At 45.1% G+C, this 26,042-nt stretch overlaps 1 protein-coding gene across 3 annotated transcripts in view; it reads left to right on the plus strand.

Annotated features, from left to right (window-relative positions):
- CFAP161 (cilia and flagella associated protein 161) overlaps nucleotides 1–26,042 on the plus strand; it is a 138,426-nt gene that overhangs the window by 84,683 nt on the left and 27,701 nt on the right. The window contains exons 3-4 of one of the 3 annotated variants that reach the window (XM_070775251.1): nucleotides 2,777–2,952; nucleotides 5,162–5,267. In XM_070775251.1, coding sequence (XP_070631352.1) covers nucleotides 2,930–2,952; nucleotides 5,162–5,267 — 129 coding nt within the window. In that variant the 5' untranslated portion in view covers nucleotides 2,777–2,929. Of the gene's footprint in view, nucleotides 1–2,776; nucleotides 2,953–5,161; nucleotides 5,268–25,712; nucleotides 25,820–26,042 lie in introns of those variants that run through there. The other 2 variants (XM_019983997.2, XM_070775252.1) reach the window with 2 other exon arrangements.

A 26,042-nucleotide genomic window follows, 5' to 3' on the forward strand; every position in this document is an offset into this window, starting at 1 on the left:
CATTACCCTTCCCCCCTTGGTATCCGTACGTTTGTTCTCTACGCCTGTGTCTGTTTTGCATAAGGTCATCTATACCATTTTTCTAGATTCCACATATATGGATAAATATTCAGTATTTGTTTTCTCTTTGACTCCCTTAACTCTGTATGGTAGTCTCTAGGTCCAGGAAATTCATGTATTCTTGCTTCTCCAAATTGTGGGAATTCAAATGGCCACTTGCCACCCCTCCTTCCACCTGCCATTCCTCTCCAGTTCTCTTCCCCTCCCATTCCAATGGAAGGCATGGAAGCACTTCAACCCGACTGTGACTAAGCAACACTTCAACTGGAAGAAGATGTTGATTTCCTCTTATGTCAAGCCCCCCAAGCACTATGCATGGTGCTCTGGTCAAGAAGATCCTCCAGAGAAGGAAATGGCAACCCACTCCAGTATTCTGGCCTGGAGAATTCCATGGACAGAGGAGCCTGGCGGCCTACAGTCCATGGGATCCTGAAGAGTCGGACATGACTTAGCAACTAAACAACAACAGCTCAGACCACCGATTATTTGGCTTTGGGGCTGTAAACCCTCCCTCCTCCCCAAACTTTCTAAATAGTTCAGAGGCTTCTGATCCCAACCAGTTTTCCAGTTTTCCTTCCCAGTCCCCTGTGACTGTCTGCTAAATAGGTAGAGTGGGAGGAGGAGGAGGATGGAACTCAGTTTCCTCTTAGTCATCTCTGCAGGGGGGAGGGTTTGTGCTGTGCTTAGTCCCTCAGTCATGTCTAACTTTTTGTGACCCTATGGACTGTAGTCTGCCAGGTTCCTCTGTCCATGGGATTCTCCAGGCAAGAATTGTGAAGTGGGTTGCCATGCCCTTCTCCAGGGGATCTTCTCAACCCAGTGACTGATCTTCCCACCCTGCATCTCTTATGTCTCCTGCACTGGCAAGCAGATTCTTTACCACTAACACCACCTGAAATGTAAACTGTGTTTTCCTCAGCAGAATTTTTCACTGCAGTTAAAAAAAAACTCACAGAACACCCTAGTACAATGAAGGTAATGAAACATTCCTGGTATATCAAACACATAGATGAATTAATTCAGAGTAATGCACAGGTGAAGCAAAGTCATTTTCAGCCTCAGATGCTCTTCCTCATATGAATCCCTTCCAGGGCCCTAGGAGGAGCCCTGGGAATGTGTGTACATGGCTGTGTGTGTTTGCACAATCTGAACAGACATGATATTTTTAACCACCTCTGGTTAGGATTGCTATCTCTTTCCACTCTGACTTCCTCTCTATTCATTTCCCTTTGTGTCACTTGGCGTTGGAGTGACTCAGGTCTATTTGGGATCTGGAATGGACTTGGCGATGCACCTAGCTTGGGTTTGGTGGGAAACATTTTTGTGATTCACAGTCCTTTGCAAGTAGAGTGACATCCTCGCTCCCCATCCTCCATATAGGGATGGTTTTCAGGAACACTCATTGTCTGATTTGTCAGGACCATGTGGCCACCAAGGGTAGGGACAGGCGTTGTACCCTGTGTGAATATACCCTGCAGCCACCAGCACAGGATGTACGTGGATACTGGGGGAGAAACAAAGTTTGAAATAGACTCAAACTCGGCTGAGCTTGTTTTCCACATGCAACTGTAACATAAAGTCCATTCCAAGAGATCTGCCCAAATCAGGAAAACAAATTCTGGTTTAAACTTATGACCAATGAATGGAGATAAATTTCTCTCATATATGAAAAAAACTTGACCAACAGGTTTTCCTCAATTTTACCATTCTAAAACTGTATGTGATATTGCTAATAATGAGTTGTGATGCTGAAAAAAACTTTTACAACCCATGTCAATCCTAAAGGAAATTAGTCCTGAATATTCATTGAAAGGACTGATGCTGAAGCTGAAGCTCCAGTACTTTGGCCACCTGATATGAATAGCTGGCTCAATCGAAAAGACTGTGATTCTGAGAAGATTGAGGGCAGGAGGAGAAGAGGGCAACAGAGGATGAGATGGTTGAATGGCATCATTAACTCAGTGGACATGAGTTTGAGCAAACTCAAGGAGACGGTGAAGGACAGCAAAGCTTGGCGTGCTGCAGTCCATGGGGTCACAAAGAGTTGGACACAACTTAGCGACTGAACAACAATGATAGTAATAAACAATTTTGATCAGCCATGCCAGAGAGAAGACTGAATTTATTTTTTATTCTTGCTACCGAAAAGGATACTGAAAACTGTCATCATATGGAAAAGATACCAAAAAGCATGCAGCTAAAGATGTGGGGGGAAAAGTATTACAGTGGGGTGTCAGGCAAGCAGGGTTTTTTTTTTTTGTGAAAAAAATTTTTTTTCAATTTTGTGAATTTGTGGTGTTTTTTTTTTTTTTTAATTTTGTGAACTTGTTGCATTTTTGGCTCTTTAAACAATGGTAATTTATTTTGATTCCCACTCCCTGCTCCCAACGCTTCCCAGGTGGTGAAGTGGTAAAAAATCTGCCTGCCAATGCAGGAGACACAAGAGACACAGGTTCCTCATTCCCTGGGTCGGGAAGATCCACTGGAGAAGGAACTGGCAAGCCACTCCAGAATTAATTGCTTGAGATCCCATGGACAGAGGAGCCTGACGGGTTGCAAAGAGTCCAAGGGGTTGCAAAGAGTCGGATTCGACTTAGCACACACCTACCCACCCCACCCCACCCCCACCATTTTTGAAAAGGCCATTCTCATACCTAGTTTTGTTTTGGTGATTTCATATTCTTCCTCTTAAAGATGGTTCCTTAATTTGTTTAAGCTTCAGGTGTCACGAGCCTGGATCAGCCTTGGTCATCCATTCTGTGTTCCGTGTTATCCATCACTGGAGCTGGCAGACTTGGTCCTTGCACATGAGGGTTTTACAGTCTTGCTAAAATAGTCATCTTCCATCTCTGAGGACTGTTCTGGTGAAATGGAGTCTCCTCCTTGCTACAGGTAAGAGTATCCTTGTTTGGAACTCTTTTGGGTTTGACCTGAAACACTGCATCATTTTTGGCCTACACTCCTGGAAATTATCCCAAACAAATAATTTGAAAGGAGAAAAAGCTCCACCTTCATTGTCATTGTCCATTTTGTAACCCAAAGTGGGGTCTGGCTGCTTGCTTCTCAAAAGCCATTAAAGAAACCAGGTTGGTGGAAAGGAAAATATTTTATTTTGGTGGGGACAAGTGGAACAGACTGCTGTCCAACGGCTGACTCCCCTGACTGACAACCAGGGGACAATAGCTCTTATAGGCTGAGTGAGTGGGCTCCATGAAGAAATAGCACAATCAGATACGACAGTCATCTTGAAACTGGTCATCAGTGGTCTGACCAGCATCATCTTGACTGTTTTAAGTACAGTTAATCATCAGTTCTGGGGTCAATTTTTTCCCATTTCCTTAAGGCTAGTTCTCGGAATTCTGGCAGCTTATGTCATGGCTACAGTCTGGTTATGTAGTTAACATCATGTAGTTAACTTCTTCTACATGGTGACAGTTTTAGTATCTATAAGACATCTCACAGGATATGGCTCAGAATATTATCTATAGCCCTTGAGAAGGAAATAATAAATAAAGGTCTTTGATTTTGCTTAATGACTACATTATTATTATTTGGTTTCCTCTGACTGTTTTCCTTTATTTCCGCATGTTCTCACTTCTCTGATTTAACTTATTCTTTGGCTAAAGTTTAACCATAGACAAAAGGCAGGCAGAGGACGTGGGGCACAAGGACCATAGGGTTCTTCACCTTTTCAATTTTACTATGTAAAATCTGTAAGGCATCTTAAATATCCAACCCCCAGGAAATTATTTAGAAAATAATGGTGCCTTCACACACATCTTCTCTTCCCAACTGGGCCATCAACTTGGGAAAAATATGTATACAGTTGTCCCATAATATATCCTCAAGGGGTTGGCTCCAAGACCCCTATGGATACCAAAATCCAGCAATGCCCAAATCCCTTATATAAGATGTCCTAGAGCACATTCTCCCACATACATTAAATAAACTCTGCATTCCTTATAATAGTTAATACAATATAAATGCTAGGTAGATAATAGTAAACAGCAATGCAAATGCTATGTGAATAGTTGCCAGTGCAGGGCAAAAATCAAGTTTTGCTTTTTGGAACTTTGTGGCGTTTTTCAAGTATATTTTTATTTATTTATTTTATTTTTTGGCTATGGTGGGCTGCACGCAGGCTTTTCTCTGGTTGCAGTCAGTGGGGGTTTGTCTTCATTGCTGTGCATGGGCCTCTGATTGTAGTGGCTTCTCTTGTTGCAGAGCACAGGCTCTAGGGCACAGGCTCAGGAGTTGTGGCGCATGGGTTTAGTTGCTCCGTAGCATGTGGGATCTTCCTGGACCAGGGATCGAACCTGTGTCTCCTGAATTGGCAGGTAGATTCTTTACCACTGAGACACCAGGGAAGCCCCTCATTTCAAATGTTTTTGATCCTGAGTTGGTTGAATCTGTAGATTCGGAACCCGTGGATGCGGAGGACTGACTGTATACCATATTGAATTAACAGACGTTACAAAATGCCCTGCGCACTGACAGCAGTGTGTGAAACTGTCTGTTCGGATGGTGATTGGAAGCGAATGGGGAGTGGTTGTTACAGCAATGTAGGATTGTGGGGGGTTTTGTCTTCTCTGTGTTTTCTTCAGTGCAGCCATGCTGCTTTTATGTTTGTTTCCAAAGGAGGGGCATCCAGATGCCTTGGTGCTGCTGTCTGGGCTCTTCCCATTTGACTTTTTTCTTTACACAGTCTGATCTCCCCAACCTATGTGTGTTCCTACAGGAACACACGCACATGCCCGCGTGCACACACCCACCCATACCCACACCCCATTCTTTTTTTTTTAAGATTTTTTTTTTATGTGAACCATTTTTTAAAGTCTTTATTGAATCTATTACAACATTGCTTTTGTTTTATGTTTTGGATTTTTGGCCCCAAGGCATGTGGGCTCTTAGCTCCCCCATCAGGGCTTGGCTGACACACTGTGCCATGTGATGACAGATGACCCTGGGGAAGGTTTCAGATGCTGTTGGGACAGCAGTTCAGGGCAGAGCAGGGGGAGTGTGCGTTCCTGCCTCATAAAGTGCATGGCTCAAGGTTAGCCATTTTCTGCACAAGGAGTTATTATTCATTTTGTCTCTGCAGTGCAGAACAGACCAACAGAGCTAGAGTTCTGCTTCTGGCTAAAGATTACATGCTTCATGGAACAACTCAGGACTCTTGTGATGTAGGGCCAGACTTCAGGATGGAGGTAAGGCTGGTGAGACGAGGAAAGGAGACTCCTCTTTCTCTTATAGGAGCATTGAATAGAACCATAAGCATGAATTCAAGGAGCCTAAGGGGACACTGTTAGGGATACCGGGAAAGATGAGGACTCGGTGGAACTCACCACTGATGAAATGGTACCCTTTGCTAATGGGATTATGGTTCTGGAAATGACATTAAGAAAACAGAAGTCTTTAAAAAAGACTAATTAATTTGGCTGTGTCCAGTCTTAGTTGCATCATGCAGGATCTTTCATTGCAGTGCATGGACTCTAGTTGTAGTGCGATAACTCAGTAGTTGTGGCTCAAGGGCTCACTTGTTCTGAGACATGTGAGATCTTAGTTCCCTGATTAGGGATCAAACCTGTATCCCCTGCATTGCAAGGCAGAAGCTCAACTACTGGACTGCCAGGGAAGCCCCTGGAAGACTTGCTTTAAGGAACTGGTTACTCCTTATTTTGTGATTGGTACAGTCCATTGAACTGGGTACCCAAGATAAGCCTTTGACAGAGACAAAGGAAAAGGTGATGAGAGGGGCACATTTGTGATTTCCTGAAAGATGGGCACCCAGGTGATGGGGAGAGTTGAGGGGGAGTCTGGGATGGCCAACAGTTCAGTGACATTGGGCAACCTCAGTACTCCAGTTCATGGGAAGGGAGGAGACAATGCTTAGGAGAACCTATCTCTCCTTCTTCCCCAGATGGAGTCAATGTAGTTTATTTGTTGTTCAGTCACTCAGTCATGTCCTACTCTTTGTGACCCCATGGACTGCAGCACACCAGGCTCCTCTGTCCTCCACTATCTCCCAGAGCTTGCTCAAATTCATGTCCATTGAGTCAGTGATGCCATCCAACCATCTCCTCCTCTGTCGCCCCCTTCTTCTCCTGCCCACAATCTTTCCAAGCATCAGGATCTTTTCCAATGAGTGAGCTCTTCACATCAGGTGGCCACAGGGAGCTTCAGCATCCGTCCTTCAAATGAATATTCAGGGTTGATTTCCTTTAGGATTGATTGGTTTGATCTCCTTGCAGTCCAGGGGACTCTCAAGAGACTTCTCCAACATCACAGTTCAAAAGCATCAATTCTTCAGTGATCAGCCTTCTTTATGGTCCAACTCTCACAATGTAATTCATTGATTAATTGATTGATTGATTAGCTTTTATTGAGCTAGGGCTTCCTTATTCTGAACGCTGGGAATATAGAAATGAAGTGTCCTTTCAGAAGCTCTTGAGAACTCTTGGAGAGTTCTTTGAGGTAATATAAATACAAGAAGACAAGGCAAGACTCATTGTTACTGAGAGGAGAGACACCATAGGTGAGCCCAAGTGAGTAATGTCCCCAGGGAGGTAGCACTTGCTGATGCACACATGCTTTCCCCTGGCAACAACAGACTTGCCGGGGACACACACATGACGACTCAAGAACAGGACCAGTCACTGGTAGAATGAAAGTTCAAACCCAAGTGAGGATGGAGCAGCTATGACACACAACATTTCAATGCTAAATTATTTTCAGAGTGGATATAGAAAATCTCTGCCCAATGAGATCATGAAATTAAATATAAGGAGCTTTCACATTGAGTTACTTGCTCTATTGACCAAATGTTCAACAGCTTTGCTGGGGAGAGAGAGCATGAAGAAATGGGCTTGTGTTCTAATGAGAAAAACATTCAGGTTAATTGTGGGATGAACACTCATTCTTAAGTAACAAGAAGGTTTGCAGACTTTGTTCCAGGAGGTCTGGAAGGAGGGAGCAAAAAGGGGGAACCAGCCTCTCTTGTGGCTGGAAACTAGACGAATGACTTCTCACTTGACTATGTAACAGAGATCACAGGGCCTTGTTTGAATTCCTTTTCTCACTGGGGGCTCAGGGGGTAGGGACTCAAGAGTTAAGGGTCTTTTCCACTGAGCCCCAAAAGAAGAGGCTTGGATAAGAGCCATGCAATGGAAACCACCCAGTGAAAGACCTGCAAGAAGCTGAGGGTTGGTTAGAATCTTCTCTGTCTCCCAGACACCAAGATGCCCTCTGTTTAAAGTGAAGAACCAGAAAGCTAATTATGACAGTGGAAATCAGAACTGCAATTGCCTTTGTTGAAAGTGAAAGTGTTAGTTGCTCAGTTGTGTCCCACTCTTTGTGACCGCATGGACTGTAGCCTGCCAGGCTCCTCTGTCCATGGAATTCTCCAGGGAAGAATACTGGAGTGGATTGCCATTTCCTTCTCCAGGGGATCTTCCCAACCCAGGGATCGAACCCAGGTCTCCTGCATTGCAGGCAGATTCTTTACCATCTGAGCCATCAGGGAAGCTCGCCTTTGTTGAGGACTCAGGGAATATATCTTCTAAGATTTTTTTTTTCTCCATGGACAATTTTTGAAATATTTATTGAATTTGTCACAATATTGTTTCTGTTTTATGTTTTGTTTTTTTTGGCCATGACACATGTGGGCTCTTAGCTCCCTGACCACGGATTGAACCTGTACCCTCAGCATTGGAAGGTAAAGTCTTAACCACTGGGACATCAGGGAAGTCCCTGGACTTAAGAATTGATTGGAAAGGGGGCATGATGGAATTCTGGGGGGCTGATTTCTTTTTAAACTTATATTTGTTTTTATTTATTTGGCTGTGCTGGGTCTTAGTTACGTCCTGTGGGGTCTAGTTCTCTGAACAGGGATCAAACCTGGGCTCCCTGCATTGGGAGCAGAGTTTTAGCCACTGGACCACCAGGGAAGTCCCCTGGTTGTATTCTTTGTCTCCAGGGAGACATACATGTTTTTCAAATTCATCCCATCATATACACAAGAGATGGGCATTTCACTGTATGTAAACTTTACCTTATTAAAGATATGTAGCATTAGGGGGGAAAATTATTTTAAAATATGCCTCATGGCTCATACTTCAAAAGGGAAAGACAAACCTCAGACTGCAACCCCAACCTTGAGAGAGTGACAAGACAGGTAACATACAAGCCCGGATGCTGGAGACTGGGGATTGGAGATCCGGCTCTGCTGTCTGTTCACTGTGGACAGCTGTTTACCTCTGTCCTTCTTGATAAAGTAAGGGGATTTTACAAGGAGGTGGCTAAACTCTGGCCATCTGAGACGTCCCGTCCCCACTTTCTGAGACAGCGGCTGGGCCGGATGAGCCATGGGTGTGACCCAATTTGGTGGTTCTTGTGATTCGAATCTTTTCCACATGTCTGGTGTCAGCCCAGCACAGGGAGCGGAGAGCACGGGGCAATGCGATCTGTCCAGGAAGTCCTGGGCTCCGTCGTTGCTAAAATTAGAACCAGGCTGCAGCTCAGATCAAGGCCATTCCTTTCCCAGCCCCTCGGTGAGCTCACGCTTCTCTCTCCACCCTGAGCCACACAAATGCGCTCATAATTATAGCAGCCGTCACGTGGGTGCCAGATGACCTTGTGCCCGGGAGACAGCAAACAGCAAGGGAGCTCTAGCCCTGCAAAGAGACAGAGCCCCTCTCCTTGTTATTTTTAGTATCTTATTTAACCTTTTTTTTTTTTTGCCACACACTCAAGGCATACATGTTCTAAGTTCCCCCACCAGGGATTGAACCCATGCCCCCTGCATTGAAAGTGGGGAATCTTAACCACTGAACTGCCAGGGAAGTCCCAACCCTGTCCCTTTTAGACAAGGTGAGGAGTAGGTAGAAAGAGAACAAAAAAAGAGGGAAAGAAGACAAAAGCCATGCTTAACTCTTTGCTCCTGTGCAGTGTGTACCCATGGGCTTCCCCAAAGATAAAGAAAACACTCGAAAAAAAATCTCAAAAAAAAAGCATTTATGATCTTTCCTGATCAGGGATTTTAGTAGCTTGCCTCTATCTGTAAGCAGACTAGATCTGAGTCTCAGCTTTGTTGCAGATGAACCAGGATCTTGAGCAACTTCCCTAATTGGCTGGACCTCTGTTTCATTACAAGCAACACAGAGAAATTCAACTCAAAGGTTATTCGGGGATAGGGAACGAAGTGAAGTATACGAGAGCACCCAGAAGGTGCTCGGGTAGAGTGACTGAACCCAGGTCTAGTTGGAAACATTTGTGGGTGATTTTCTGTTCTGGCTGGTCTTAGATTCAGCCTCAGGAGATCTTACTACATTGGAAGCTGCTCTGAGGGTTATTTCTTTATTCAATATTTTCCCAGTCCCCTTCTAGGTTTTCATGAAGAGAGCAGTTCCGAGGGTACTCTGACCATGAGTGGTAACAAGTAGCTTCTTTTTGAATTTTAGTTTTTGGCCAAGTGTCATGTGGGATCTTAATTCCCAGACCAAGGATCAAACCAGCGCCCCCTGCATGGAAGTTCGGAGTCTTAACCACTGGACCACCAGAGCAGTCCTGATAAGTAGTTTCTTTGTTGTTGTTGTTCAGTCTCTCGGTTGTGTCTGACTCTTTTGACCCCATGGAGTGCAGCCCACCAGGCTTCTCTGTTCATGGGACTTCCCAGGCAAGAATACTGGAATGGGTTGCAGTTTGCTTCTCCAGGGGATCTTCCTGACCCAGGGGTTGAATCTGCATCTCCTGCAAGTCTCCTGCATCGCAGGCAGATTCTTTACTGCTGAGCCACTGGGGAAGCCCCTAAGTAGCTTCTTAAGAGCTGCCTAACTTCCCTTGGCCCCATGGTACCCAAGATCTCAGTGCCATTTCCTCTACAATGAGAGTGGTAGATCTGCCTGCAGAGTTGTCATGGAGATCAGATGCAGTCTCCATAGAAAGTGCCTAAGAGAGTGATGGACACAGAGAGGATGCTTAAGACAATAGTCATTTAATAGGATGAGTTATTAAGGATTTTTTTTTAAGGAAACATTTAATCGGTTCATTAATTTGATGCTCTGAGCTGTTCAGCGGAATGAAAGCATAATATAATTTCTTTTGGGAAAACATGTGTTGCCATCTTAAAAAATCTTTTACGTATTTATTTACTTGGCTGTATCAGATCTTAGTTGCATCAAGTGGGATCTTTTAGTGGCAACATGTGAACTTTTAGTTGCCATGTGAAATCTTGTTCCCCCACCAGGGATTGAACCTGGGCCCCCTACCTGGGGAGTGCAGAGTCTTAGCCACTGAACCACCAGGTAAGTCTGATGTTTCACTTTTTTTTTTGGCCATACCACAATGCAGGTAGAAATTCCCCGACCAGGGATGGAACCCACATCCCCCGCAGAGGAGTCGTAACTACTGGATTGTCAGGGATGTCCATGTTGCAGTTTTGTACTTGACTGCCTAGCTGTTCTGACCTATAACACCACTCTTACCATTGCTACCATTAGGAGTGGTAATGACAGTGGCAATGAGAAGAGTGAGAGGTTGAGGTCTGCACCGGGTTCTAGTGTCAACTTCCCCTGGAGCAGGACAGGACTTGCATCCTCACTGTGCCAGCTACCTGGTGACCCTCACCGGCACACTGGTTTTGATACCCTCACTTCAGGCTTAAGTGGAAGTCCATCTTCAGTCTTATCAACTGGACACGCACCCATGCTAAGTTGCTTCAGTCATGTCCGATTCTATGCAACCCCACTGACTTCAGCCCCCCAGGCTCCTCTGTCCATAGGATTTTTCAGGCAAGAACACTGGAGTGGGTTGCCATGCTATCCTCCAGGGGATCTTCCTGACCCAGGGATCGAACTTGAGTCTCTTTTGTCATCTGCATTAGCAGGCAGATTCTTTACCATTAGTGCCACCTGGGAAGCCCCTATCAACTGGACACTGTTGAGTAAATGCAGAGGAAGAACTGCCCTGGCGTAGCTGCAAAATGCCCACATTGGGGCTGCCCAGGAAAAAGCCAAAGCACCTCCCAGGAAAGGGAATACAGGAGTACTTTTCCTTCTGGGTATCCTGGTGGTCCCCTCCTCGGGCTTTTTGAGGTTCCAACTCTAAACTCTCCTCTTCCATGGCACCTACTAATAAGGACAACAGGAAGCCTATCTTTCCCATGATGTCAGTGGTGGCCTGAGGTGATGATGGGATCTCGATTCTGAGGTTTCATTGGAGGCAGACATACTGAGAGACCAGCCCTTCTTCTCATCTGGAAATGCCTTCAGAGAGAAGGGTTCAGGCTTTTGGAGTCACATGAGTAAGAGGGAATAAAACTTTCAGGAGGTGCTCTAGCTGTAGAATGAGTTCCTTCCAGACACACAGATCTCAAGCTGAAAACCCCAGAGATATCTCAGCCGTGGGCTTGTGGTGAGAAGCCAATGTTCCTCAGGTACATAGGAGGCCCCAGAAGGCAAACCCTCCCATTTTTATGTGGAGACAAAGCAGCCAGCTTAGGATTGAAGATGGTCAGAGTTTTCTCTGTGGTGGCCAGAGATGGGAGCACTTAGGTTCTCGTTTTTCTGTCAAAGCTATGGTTTTTCCAGTAGTCATGTACAGATGTGAGAATTGGACCCTAGAGAAGGCTAAGAGCTAAAGAATTGATGCTTTCAAATTGTGGCACTGGAGAAGACTCTTGAGGGTCCCTTGGGCAGGAAGGAGACCAAACCAGTCAATCCTAAAGGAAACCAACCCTGAATATTCATTTGAAGGACAGATGCTGAAACTGAAGCTCCAATACTGTAGCCACCTGACGTGAAGAGCCGACTTATTGGAAAAGACCCTGATGCTGGGAAAGACTGAGGCCAGGAAGAGAAAGGGGAGATAGAGGATGAGATGATTGGATGGCATCACTGACTCAGTGGACATGAGTTGAGCAAATTCCTGAAGATGGTGAAGGACAGAGGATCCTGGTGTGCTACAGTCATAGCGTTGCTGAGAGTTGGACACAACTTAATGGCTGAACAACAGTTCCTCCCATACAAATAAGGAGGTTGGTTAAAATGACCAACTGTTACCTCTCTTTCCGGCCTGTGACACTCACAGATGGGCACCCCAATGCTCCTGGCCCCACCTGACCCAGGATGTAGGCATCCTTGTCTGCCATGTTGGTGGTCTTGCTTGGGGTCTGGTGTTACTGTCCTGAACGGCATCTTTGCCCAAGTGTCTTGTTGCCTTTCAGGACATCTGTGTGGCTCTCATATTTCTCTCAAATCTCCTTTGAGGCATGCCCTCCCGGTGAATGATGGGACCCTTGACTTCATCTGTGGAGGGACACACACTATGTCCTTGAGCACAGAGTCCTGCCCACTCAGTGTACACCAGCCCTTCTGGAGTTTGCCCCTTGAGACGGGGCAGTTTCTTACCTAAACTTCTGGCTCACTCTCTGCTTCTGCCCACTTTGAGCTAGACGACACTTTGTGCAATCTGGCCACCAGGTTTTGTTTTTTTTTTTAGCTGCTCTAGGCCTTCATGGCTGCATAGTTGCAGCGAGTGGGGGCTACTCTGTAGTTGCGTTACTTGGACTTCTCATTGCCGTGGCTTCTTTTGCTCTGCAGCACTCGCTCCAGGGTGTGTGGCCTTCATTGGTTGTGGCACATGGGCTTAGTTGCCTTCGGCACATGGAATCTTCCCGGATCAGGGATCAAACTGATGTCTCCTGCACTGGCAGGCAGATTCCCAACCACAGGACCACCAGGGAAGCCCAAGCCACTAAGATCTTTAAGATCAATCTAGATGGGGTCTTTGAGATCTTATATTAAATGGACTCATATCAACTTTTCTTTCTTTCTGGGTTCTCAGAACTTCTACAGACATAGGGAAGGCCCTGGATGCAGGCCACGCTGTCTCGTTTTCTCGCAGAAATCCCTTCTGTCTCCGAGCTGCATGGAGCAGGAAAATTGCTCTTCTGAGGACATCTGTGTCCTTTTGTAGAAAGCCAGTTGGAGATGCTGCTCCTTGGGTTACCTCATGTCTGTTATATAAGCACTTGCTTGATAAATTTCTCCTTGAACTCGGTGCCAGGAAAAATTTCTCTTTCCAATCTGATTCCAGAGGTTTTTTTTGTACAATGCAAAATACACAAGCCAGTGCGTTTCCCCCTTTCATCCAGGAAACTGAGAGATAAATCCAGCCATCTACTGTAGTAAACAACTCTTCCCAGGTGCTTTGAAGCACATTGTTCTCTTTTACTCTGGCTTTTTCTTGGAGTTGTGTTCGGTTTCTAAAGTTTCTTAGAGTCTTTCAGGAAAGAGTGAGAAGTAAATGTCCCCTAGATAAATACCATGCATGCACACATATATACATGACCCAGTTACCCCCCTTCTCACCCCTCCCCTTTTTCAGCATCACCACTGCCATGGCCCCCGTCCAGGCTCCATGCCAGGCCCTGGGAGTGCAATGATGACATGGCTCTGCCTGTGGATTGCTTACCGTTGGTTTGTTGGGAAGATAAGCATATGGACAAAGAAGTACATTCAAGGCAGCGCAGGGTTAGCACTGACATTAAGGGACAAAGAAAATGTTGGAGGAGTTCTGAAAGACAGAGCGTGCCACATGACTCTGGAAAAAGACAGCAAGATGGGAGAAGGCTTTTGGAGGCAGGACATAGCAACTGAGCTGGAATGATGAAAAGGATTTCAAAGAAAGAGATGGAGAAGGAAGGACATTTCTGATCAAAGGAACAGTTTGAATAAAGACTGTATTGCAAAAAGATAGACTGTCCTCTCCCCCCATATTTGGCAAAAACATGAGGAATCTAGTTCAGTTGGTAGGTAAGACCCACGAAGGAGGCAGTGGGAGGGAGGGATCATCATACGGGGATGTGTACTTTTCAATATGGGGTTTCCCAGGTGGCCCTAGGTGGCTCAGACGGTAAAGCATCTTCCTACAATGTGGGAGACCCAGGTTCGATCCCTGGGTCGGGAGGATCCTCTGGAGAAGGAAATGGCACCTCACTCCAGTACTCTTGCCTGGAAAATCCCATGGACGGAGGATCCTGGTAGGCTGCAGTCCATGAGGTCGCTAAGAGTCAGACAGGACTGAGCGACTTCACTTTCACTTTTCACTTTCATGCATTGGAGAAGGAAATGGCAACCCACTCCAGTGTTCTTGCCTGGAGAATCCCAGAGACGGGGGAGCCTGGTGGGCTGCCATCTATGGGGTCACACAGAGTCAGACACGACTGTAGTGACTTAGCAGCAGCAGTGGTAAAGAACCCGCCTGCCAAAGCAAGAAACTGAAGAAACCCAGGTTTGATCCCCGGTTGGGAAGATCCCCTGGAGAAGGGCATGGCATCCCACTCCAGTATTCTTGCCTGGAGAATCCCATGGACAGAGGAGCCTGGCAGGCTATAGTCCAAAGGATGGCAAAGAGTCGGGCACAACTGAAGCAACTTAGCATGTAGTTTGCAATTGACGTCTTCCCTGGTAGCTCAGCTGGTAAAGAATCTGCCTACAATGCAGGAGACCCTGGTTCAACTCCTGGGTCAGGAAGATTCACTGGAGAAGGGATAGGCTACCCCTCCAGTGTTCTTGGGCTTCCTTGGTGGCTCAGCTGGTAAAGAATCCTCCTGCAATGAGGGTTCAATCCCTGAGTTGGGAAGATTCCCTGGAGAAGGGAATGGCTCTACCCACCCCAGTATTCTGGCCTGGAGAATTCCATGGACTGTATAGTCCATTGGGTCACAAAGAGTCAGACACAGTTGAGCAACTTTCACTTTTGCTTTGCAATTGATAAACACAATTTGGCTCCAATATATCAATATATCCTTTTTTTTTTCCCCTAAAGTTTCATTTCTGGAATTACAGCAAGAGGGGTTTGAAGGGCCAGGCTCATGAGGCTTACCTTGGACAGAGGAATCGAAGTTTTTTTTTTTTTTTTCCTTAAGGGATGGTTGGGGGTGTTGATGAGGAAGAAAGGGAGGAGGCTGCGAGTGTAAATTAAAGCACTGGTTCCCTTAACAACGCCGGCAGATGGGGAGAGTTTCCGTGCCTCGTGGTTCTCAGTTCCTTTTCTGCTGCTGAAGAGGAACAAAGAGGGAGTGAGGGATCGGCGGTGATGTTTATCTTTCCAGCTCTGCAATTTCAAATGCTGGAATCCCCCAGGGTTGGGAAGAGTGGGTGTAGTCACTTCCCACCATTGCTGAAGGCGGAGGAGATGCGGCCACTTGGGTGGGGAAGAGGGGGTGTGATTTCCTCCCAAATAGGATATTTATCTCCCCAACGGGAGGCTGCAGAGAGTCATCAAGGACTTATCACCAGAAGCAGATGACCAGAGAGGAGCCCTGCCCAACTGTTTATCCCAGAGGGAATGAGTTAGCCAGAGGAGGCAGGACGAGGGTCATCAGCTGAGGACCAGTGACACGGAGACCTCCACTGTCATTGGTGTGTTCAAGAGGAATTCTTCCTGCCGGACCCTTCCAGGACCCTCAGCAGGATCTCAGCAGCCCCTCTCAGGACCCTTGATGACACTGGAACTAGAGGAGCGAAGGTTGCTTCTGAAGTTGAGAACAAAGGGGAATGCTGGTCCTTTCTTCCCATCGAGTCCCGAATTCTGGGATGATCATCTCAGGCCTTAGAAATCATGGGCCAGAGATTCTGAAAGTGTTAGTCACTCAGTCGTGTTGACTCTTTGCGACCCCATGGACTATATAGCCCCCCAGGCTCCTCTGTCCATGGGATTCTCCAGGCAAAAACACTGGAGTGGTTTGCCATTTCCTCCTCCAGGGGATCTTCCCGACCCAGGGATCAAACCCATGTTTCCCACATTGCAGATGGATTCTTTACCATCTGAGCCACCAGGGAAGCCCTGGTGATTCTGAAAGCTCCACAAATAGCCTGACCTTCCTGGTTGCTGAGATGAAGTGTCCACTCTGCACACTTAGAACATATCAATGGGAAGGAAGTCCCATCTCCCTCGTGACAAAGAAGGAAACCAAAAGACAGAGGGGCAAAAAGTATGTTAAGTCAAACTTATTAACAATACCATTTCAGAAATCCTTATTTTTTTAAATTTGTTTATTTGACTGCTCCTGGTCTTAGTTGTACCATGCAAACCTTTAGTTATGGCATGTAGGATCTTTAGTTGCAGCATGTGGGATCTAATTCCCTGACCAGGGATTGAACCCTGGCCCCCTGAATTGGAAGCACGAAGTCTTAGCCACTGGGCCACCAGGGAAGTGCTTCCAAATCCTTGTTTTTAAAACTATTTTAGTAGACATGAAGGTCTTCTTCATGTCTGTCATATTTCTTTTTTTTTCCTTTTATTTATACAAGGAATTACTTCTCTGCACCCATGTTGTCATCTATGAAATGGGGGTGACCTTTATCTCATAGATCTGTGAGATTAAACTAAGTAAGACAATGATGTGCATGCTCAGTCATGTCTGACTCTTTTCAACCCTGTGGACTGTAGCCCTCTAGGCTCCTCTGTCATGGGATTTCCCAGACAAGAATACAGGAGTGGGTTGCCATTTCCTGCTCCAGGGGATCTTCCTGACGAAGGGATCAAACTGGGGTCTCCTGCATTGGCAGGTGAATTCTTTATCACTTCGCCTGCTTATTTGGAAGTCCCAAATAAGACAATACACACATATAAAGTGTTAAAAATGGTTTCTGAACATGCTATAGAAGTTATTGTAGGGAGAAATTTTCAATTTTTATTTTCTTCCACTTCTGCCTGCCTCTTAGGTTTTTGGTATAGTCTGGGATTTTTGACTATGCAAAAAAATTCAAATTGAATGTTCATTATTATTAAGTACTTTTTCTTTGAGAATGACATAACAGTGTATTATTTTGTCACTCTATTCACTATAATTATTTCACCTTAGTTCTATGCCTAAATTATTTTATGCTTATATTAATACACACTTTTCAGTGTTTATATAATGAGTCCTTTTATAAAACAGCCTCCTTATTATTGAGTTCTTTAACTTGATTTATAGCTCAATTGCATAATATTTTTCAGGAAAGGTACCTAACAGGCGTATTCTGAACTGATACATACCTTGGAATGTCTTTTTATTGCTTTAAATCATGAACAACAACTTGCTGGGTTTTGAAATCTTGCTTTCCACACTTTCCTCCACTCAGAGTTTTTTTGATCCAGTCAGCAAGGAGTTTGGGACCAGCTCCATTTTTATTCCTTTGCCAAAAAGTTTTATATGCCTAGATCATTACAGGCATCTTCCTTTATCCTTGGATTACAACAACAACAACAACAAAAAAAGTCTTTTTCTCTCTTAGGAATTCTCATTCTTACCAAAAAGAGGTTTAAGTTAGCCAGGTATTTTCTCCCCAAATATGCTTTTGTGACACCCTCCCCCACCACCTCCCAGCAGGCCCCCACTTGATCTGTCCTGAATGGGGATGACTCTTGTTTTCTGTGGTGGAGGAGTGGTGGAGGATTGGCTGATCAAGTCTGTGTTACAATTCAAGGATTTGGCCACCAGCTTGGTTGGCTCAAGGTCAGAGTTTAGGAAATCCTTAGATTGGTACGTTTCATTTTTCATAATGCTACTTTACTGGAGCAAAGTTTCCATATCAAATTTCTGATCAGTTCAGTTTTCCTTTTGTGAATGGGTCCAGCCTGGGCTGGTAGCCTATGCATATATATATATATATATTTTTTTTTTTTTTTCTTTTCCCCCCTAAAGGTTGGAGACAGCTACTTCTATTTTGCATTTATTTATTTTTGGCTGTGCGGGTCTTCATAGCTGCACTTGTGCTTTCTCTGATTACAGTGAGCAGGGGGCTACTCTAGTTGTGGTGTGAGGGCTTCTCATTGCAGTGGCTTCTCTTGTTGCAGCCCACAGACTCCAGAGCAAGGGCTCAGTAGTTGTGGTGCATGGGCTTAGATGCCCTGCACCATCTGGAATCTTCCCGGACCAGAGATTGAACCCTTGTTCCCTGCATTGGCAGGCAGATTCTTAACCACTGGACCACCAGCGAAGTCCTAGGCAATATATTTCACAGCCCGCCCTGACCAATCAGAAAGAAACAGGTAGTACAGGGACAGAGGTGTAGGGACTTCCTCTTGTGTCAAATATTTATCCTTAATTGTTGAATAATGATGGTGGAGGTGATGTTTGGGTGGCCTGGGGCCTCAGTCTGGGAAAGCTACTGCAGCAGAGGGACAGGTAAGCAGTTTGGCATTAACAGCTATTTGCCAAACAGAATGGAAGCCAGGCAGTGTTACAACTGGAATGGTGATGCCAGCGCATGCGTGACCCTGAGTGTCAAGGATAACTCCTTTGGCCTGCCCCTCCAGGTTCTCTATCTGCTGCTTGCTTGGGGTCCTTCTGGCAGAGATGTTTTGCAACTCTGCTTGAATACCAGTGACATCCTCCAAAGCTCAGAGTAAGGACAGACAATGACTGGACATTCTCCAGGAATCTAAGCATGTGCCTGAACTGACCACCTCACATTGCAAGCTGTACTCCTGCTCTCTTCTGTAGTAGAAGATATTGCTCTGAGGATATTTGGGGGATGGCAAGTACCATCTGTATTTTTTTGAGTCTTTTTTCTTTTTGCTGCACTGGGTCTTTGTTGCTGCACTCGGGCTTTCTCTAGTTGTGGCGAGTGGGGACTACTCTCCAGTTGCAGTGTATGGGCTTCTCCTTTCGGTGGCTTCTCTTATTGTGGAGCACAGGCTCTATGGCATATGGGCCTCAGTAGTTGCAGCCCTGAGACTTAGTTGCTCCATGACATGTGGAATCTTCCTGGACCAGGGATGGAACTCGTGTCCCCTGCATTGGTAGGTGGATTCTTAACCACTTGGACCACTAGGGAAGTCCTACCATCTGGATTTTGAACAGAGATAGGCATTTATCTCTGTTGAATCTCGTCGTCCCCTAGAGCTGAGCCAGAGACGGACTCTATCTTTGCAGCCAAACCATTAGGAGAATGGTGCCAGGATTTACAGATTTATTTGGCAAAAATACATCCTCATCCAGAGAGAGGAGCAGAAAATAGTGGCTGAGGTCTTAGCACCTGAGCTCTGTGTCTGAGAAGGTGTGGGGACTTGGGCCATGGCCAAGTTGTCTAGGTCAGGTGCTGCACAAGACCTCATGCAGGAAACATGGGAGGATATGGTCTCTGAAGAATATTATCCTCACTCGCTCAGTCATGTCTAACTCTTTGCACCCCATGGACTGCAGCCTGCCAGGCTCCTCTGTCCATGGATTTCCCCGGCAAGAACACTGGAGTGGGTTGCCATTACATAAACCTAATATGGAATTGACTGCCAGAAATTCTGTAGACATCTGGATTGCTTCTGGAGAGTGAGGACTGCTGTCTGTGACAGGTGAACCCAAAGGACGCCGGACACCCCAACACCCAGGCTGATAGGCTAGGAGAGGTGATGGAGCAAGGGATGCCATTGGTTTGGGGTTCTTAAATTGGGTATTAATTTTGTTGTTGTTGTTGTTTAGTTGCTAAGTCGCATCTGACTCTTTGTGACCCTATGGACTGTAGCTCACTAGGCTCCTCTGTCCATGGGATTCTCCAGGCAAGAATACTGGACTGGGTTGCCATGCCCTCCTCCGGGGGATCTTCCTGACCCAGGGATCAAACCCATGTCTCTTATGTTTCCTGCATTGGCAGGTGGGTTCTTTACCACTAGGGCCACCTGGGAAGCCCAGACGGTGGTGTACTATCCCCATTTTACAGGTGAGAAAACAGAGGCACAGAGAGGGGCAAAAACTTGCTCAAAGTCACCGCTTGAATACGTGATGAAGTTGGTTGTCAGGTTTTTTTCTCCTGGTGAAGAATGGGCAAGCTGACTCCTCGTCAAGTACTAAAAATCAAGAATTTTTCTGTACAGCAGAGAAAATAGCAGTAGAAATCAGCATGAAAAACCAGAGGTTGGCTCAACCAAATACTGCCAGGGGACACCCAGAAACAGGAGTTTTAGCCAACTTCCTCTCAATTTTTCATTCTCTCAAGAACACAACGCATCTGAGTGGCTAGAAAGCTGTGACAGGGGCATGGGGCAGTGGACATGGCTTCAAAGACTTTAATCCAGTCTTTTTGACAACTCACCAGAGGCAAGCTGGAGTGCTGGCAGCTACTTTTTTTCTTTCCTTTTTATTTTTACTTTTTAAAATTTTTGGCTGCGCTGGGTCTTCGTTGCTGCGCTCAGGCTTTCTCAAATTGTGATGAGTGGGGGCTATTCTTTACTTGTGGTGTGTGAGCTTCTCATTGTGGTGGCCACTCCTGTTGCAGAACACAGGCTCTAGAGCCTGGGCTCAGTAGATGTGGCACATGAGCTTAGTTGCCTCAAGGCATTGTGGGATCTTCCCAGACCAGGGATCTAACCCATGCCCCCTGCATTGGCAGATGGATTCTTAACCACTGGACCACCAGGGAAGTCCAACAGCTACTTTCAAGACAGGGCATTCGGAACCCCTTTAGGGGAGGAGCTAGGATTGAAATGAAGTTCAAGGTCATCCACATGAGGTAGACCTATATTTTGTTACCAGCGTGGCAGCAATGGACATGGGTGCAGACTGAAAGCTGTCAGAGAGTCTCTCCTCGGTGTTGACGAGTTGTGCCTTTTAGGCAAGAGTTTCGGATCATGGACTCTGGCCAGCTGGAGTCCTAGCCCAGTAGGTACAGCTCTGCCCAGCTGCTCCAGATTCTTCCCACAAGGCAGCCGCCCTGGAAACCCAAGCCTTTCCCACCAGGATTGGCAAAGTCATGGGCAATGACCCAAGAACAAAAGAACTGGAGACACTTGCCAGGTAGAGCCGGACTGTAGATCATTACCACTTCATTCTGTAGGAGGTCATTGGTCGTGTTCCCCGAGACGAACTTACAGGAAAGGGGCATGTTAGTGAATCTAGAATTTCTGGACAAGTTGTGAGAGTGAGAGAAACAGTGGGCAGGTTGTTATACAGGCTTGGTGGGTGCAGCTGAGCATACTTCTCTGGGAAAGCCAGACTCGCTGTTGTTGCCAACAGGCTGTGGAGTTGGGTTCAGCCCTGTTGCCAGCTCTGCTTGTGTGCCAGCTGGGGTGTGAGGTCAGATAGGAGCTGAGGACAATGGGAACTGGTTCCTTCTGTGCTCTGGGAGTAGGGTGAGGAAATGGGTTGAGATAGCCCCAGCCTGAGCCGTGGAAAGTCTCAAGGGCTGGAAGGAGACACACACAGGGGGACTGGGAGCTCCAGAGAAGGGGTTTCCTCCCACAGGGGGGCCTTACTCTGGACCACAGGAATACAGCTCCCATGAGTTGCAAGGCACACTTCTGACCGTCTATGGACTGTTCTAGAATTATTATTTTTAGAGTTCATACACTGAGGAATCATATAAAAGGATTCTGTCCAAATGCCCTATATCAAAGTCTTATTTTTTTCCAGTCTGGAAGTGGAAAAGTTAAAAGAATTCTCCCTCATAAAAATACTCCCCCCACCACCCCCCACATCATGGGCTAGTGACAAGTCGATTTTTAAAAAATTATTATTTATTTATTTACTAAAGAAATTTTTTTGTCACCATGCAGCATGGCACGTGGGATCTTAGTTCCCTGAATAGGGGTTGAACTGGTGCCCCCTGATCTGGACCCCAATAAACTCACTTTTTGACCTCAAAAAAACCCCACAAACAAAAAAACAGAAGTCATTAGATTAGGACCCTCCATAATCTATTGTGACCTCTTTTAAACTTGCTTACATCTGTGTAGACCCTATGTTTAATGTCATGCTCATAGGTACCAGGGAAACCCAAACAGCAGAGAGATGTCATTCAACCTGGTACACATGGGCATCTCTTCATGTAAACAAATAAGTATAGATACTCAGACCCTGAGGCTAAGAAAGATTGAAGGCAAAAGTAGAAGGGGACAGCAGAGGATGAGATGGTCAGATGGCATCACCAACTCAATGGACATGAATTTGAGCAAGCTCAGGAGGATATTGGAGGACAAGGAGCTGCAATCCATGAGGTCGCAAAGAGTCACACATGACTTAGTGACTGAACAACAACAGATACTCATTATTATTTTTGAAGACAGCATAATATTTTACCAGAGATATGTATCGCTACTTACTTAAACCTATCTCCTAAGGATTGACATCTAGGTAATTTTATTTTTCGTTTTGGCTGTTTTCAGCATCTGTTTGATATACACCCTTGTACATAGATTTTATACTTGTGTCATTATTTTTCTTAGAGAAGTACCATAAATTGGGTTGATAATCCAAAGGGCATGTGTTTTTATTATTTTGCCATCTCTCTCTCTTTCTTTTTTACATTTTTATCTTGCTATCTCTCTCGTCTTTTTTTTTTTTTTTAACATTTTTATTTTACAATCTCTTTTAATTTTTGGCCACCTGGCATGCTAGATATTAGTTCTCCAAACAGGGATCGAACCCTAACCTCCTGCATTGGAAGGCAAAGTCTTAACCTCTGGACCACCAGGGAAGATACAGTCAACATGTTCTTTTGAGCACCTATATATGAGGCTGTGTGCTAAGCACTAAGGATGTACTAATGAAACACAAAGTCCTTGACCTCAAGGAGCTTACACTGGTTCAAATTGCTCAGGTCCCATAAAAACTTCTAATCACAGCAATTTGCAGAGAAAATACAAAGTGAGTTGAGAGCCAAGGGAGAGGCAAATGGCTCCAGTCTCAGGATGTTGTTGAGGGAGATGACTTTTGGGATTGTCTTGATGAATGAGTAGATTACTTGGGGAAGTAAGTGTCTTGAGTAAGGAGATTCAAATAGAGGAAACATCAAGGGCAATACAAGCATCCTTCTGGGAAACCTCAACTATTTTGATATTCTTAGAACATAATGTAAAACAGTGTCATTTATAGGAGGTGATACTATTAAAAGTAGACAATGATTTAATAGGCTTTTGACATTTTCTGGTTCTTAACTTCCATGTTTATCACTTCTAAGAAGATACATTGTAATGTCTAGAAACCCAGCTCACCAAATCCCTTTGGGAACAGAGACCCACTTGTAAATTGGGGTCTTCTGTCTGAGTCCATAGACCATCTTATCCCTGTGTGATTTCCTCCTTACGGACAAAGAACTGTACCTGGGAGGTGCCACACGAGGGCGCAGTTGCCTAGTTATGGAATTGAACTCGCCTCTAGAGAAAGGTCAGAAAAGACCTTGTCCTCACAAGCTTTTCTGGTTGACAGACGATGAGAAACGGTCCAAAGTGGTTATATAAAAGCTGCAGACATCTGCTGAGTGAGGTGCTTGGGGCAGTGTGAGCAGAGAGTTGACTCCCATTCTTGATCCTAACTTCTCGAACCACTGAGATATTTTATCACTAGTCCTGCTGTTGGGACACAATTCAGAGTTTTCGTTTAGGTATGGAATACCACTGGGCCAGAATGCCTTCAGAAGATTTTCTTTTTTTTGCTATTATAAAAAATTGCATGCTCATTATAGAAAAAAAAAAAAGCATTTTCCTATGGAAAGCCTGATACCCCCTCCATATCAGCCGTGTATATGTGGGTTAAATATGTGTATAGTTGATATATGTATAGATTATGTAGGCTAGACATGTGTATGATTATATATGATGGGCTCCCAGGTGGTGCTAGTGGTAAAGAACCCACCTGCAAATGCAGGAGACACAAGAGATGCGGATCAGAAAGATCCCATAGAGAGGGGCATGGCAATCCACTCCTGTATTCTTGCCTGGAGAATCCCATGGACTGAGGAGACTGGTGGGCTATGGTCCATAGGGTCGCAGAGTCAGACGCGACTGAAGTGACTTAGCACACACATGAATGATTATACACAGTACTATATATTGTATTCGGAGAAGGCAATGGCACCCCACACCAGTACTCTTGCCTGGAAAATCCCATGGACCGAGGAGCCTGGTGGGCTGCAGTCCATGGGGTCGCTAAGAGTCAGACACGACTGAGCGACTTCACTTTCACTTTTCACTTTCATGCTTTGGAGAAGGAAATGGCAACCCACTCCAGTGTTCTTGCCTGGAGAATCCCAGGGACGGGGGAGCCTGATGGGCTGCTGTCTATGGGGTCGCACAGAGTCGGACACGACTGAAGCGACTTAGCCGCATATATTGTATTATATTTAGCATATATGCATATGTTACATATACATTTATGAATAGATCATCACACGTTTATAAATTATATCATTTTTCCTATGAATACACGTTTTTAAATGTCCATTTAAAAATACACATTTTAGGGAATTCCCTGGAGGTCTAGTGGTTAGGATTCCTTGCTTCCAAGGTAAGGGACACAGGTTCAGTCCCTGATTGGAGAACTGAGATCCTGCATGCCTTGCAGCATGGCTAAAAAAAAAAAAAAAAAAAAGTAAAAATATATGTTAAAAAAATATACATTTGAATCATAAAATGGACATCTTACATTATAAGCTCTTTTATAGTCTCATTTTAGTTTACTATCCTATGAACATCTCCCAAATACCTTCTCGGATATTCTCAGGGTATTTATCAAATTTGAATAAACAATATCCCTACCCTAGTTGAAGCCATAGTTTAGTGTAGTTCACAGAAGTTCCTTAAAGACACTGAAGGAGAAATTCAACCACTCAAGGACTGTGGTGCGTGTAATTTCTCTCCCTATTTCTTGGAGGGTGTGAGAGCTGTATGATTCATGGAGTGCTGAATTTTGAGTCAGTGGGTCCAGGGTTCTATGCAGGCCATGCATGGGCATTGGCTCTGTGCTTTTGGGCAGTTCAGGCCACCTATTGGCCCACAGAGTTCGCCCCAAGAGAAGGCAGAATGACACCTTCAGAGGTAATTAACTCTCTATATGGAATTTTTCTACCACACAGAGCCCTAATATTAAACATTACCACTGTTGCTGTCTACATTGGGATTATGTACAGAAAAAATGCTTCATCTCCCAGTCTCATACTCAGAACCTTAGAGTTGAAGAGAAGGAATTAGTAGAAATCCTGGGATCACTAGCTCTCTGTCCTTAGCCACTTCTCTTCCCCTGGCTGGGTCTTTGTTTTCTCTTTTATTAAATGAAATATCCCTTGGACTTCAAACTTGTGAATCTTGCAAACAGAGAAGTCCTTGATCAAGCCATGCCTGATGCCAATATTTGCAGTTCAATGAGCAGCAATATCTAGTGAGTGTTTACCTGTCCTGTACACTGTGCCAAGGGTGTTACATGTGGGCTCCCATTTATGCCTCTCAATAACCATAGGAAGTGGGTATTATTATTTCCTCATTTTACAGATGGAGAAACTGAGTCACAAAGAGGTCATGACCTTGCTTAAGGGTCCCAAGGCTGCCCGTGGTTAGTTCTGGGGATCTGCACTAGGAATGTTCGGCTCCAGAGCTTGTGTTTTAATTCACAGAGCTGGCTACAGGGCACAGATTTATTTTCCATCCTCCTGTAATGGTAATTTTCAAGTGAAATGATGTGTGTAAAGTGATGTGACACCTGGGGATGCTATAAAAATACAATACAAGGCCCTATTTTTCTCTGGTTTCTCTCCTTTCTTTCTTCCTCCTCTCTTCCTGCATTCTCGTGGTGGCTTTCATTTCTGGCTCCTATGCTAACTTGACTATTTCCCGTAACCTTTCTGTGCTTCCGTTTCCTCATTTGTGAATTGAAGGGACATTCTCTCTTTTCCCATCAGATTAAAGGAACTGGAAATGCTGACGTTTGGGGGAAATGCGTCTTTGCATTGACACTCTCCAGGAGTTCCTGGAACTGGTCGATTTCTCCATCACATTCTAGTGCACTGTAAGTGTTCGCGTGGTTGCTTTGCTTTCAGAGCCCGTTTGTAATTTACCAACTTTCATACTGCAAAAGAATAGGAGAGATGGACCCAAATGGATTTATTCTTGTTACATTCTAAATCTTGCCCTCAATGTGTAAAATGCTTCTATTTATATCTTTCTGGGGCAATGAAGCCCAGCACTTTCTTTTCTTTGTTTAAAAAAGTTTTTATTTTACATTGGAGTTT

Source organism: Bos indicus, chromosome 21, assembly GCF_029378745.1.
Source record: "Bos indicus isolate NIAB-ARS_2022 breed Sahiwal x Tharparkar chromosome 21, NIAB-ARS_B.indTharparkar_mat_pri_1.0, whole genome shotgun sequence".
Taxonomy (NCBI): domain Eukaryota; kingdom Metazoa; phylum Chordata; class Mammalia; order Artiodactyla; family Bovidae; genus Bos; species Bos indicus.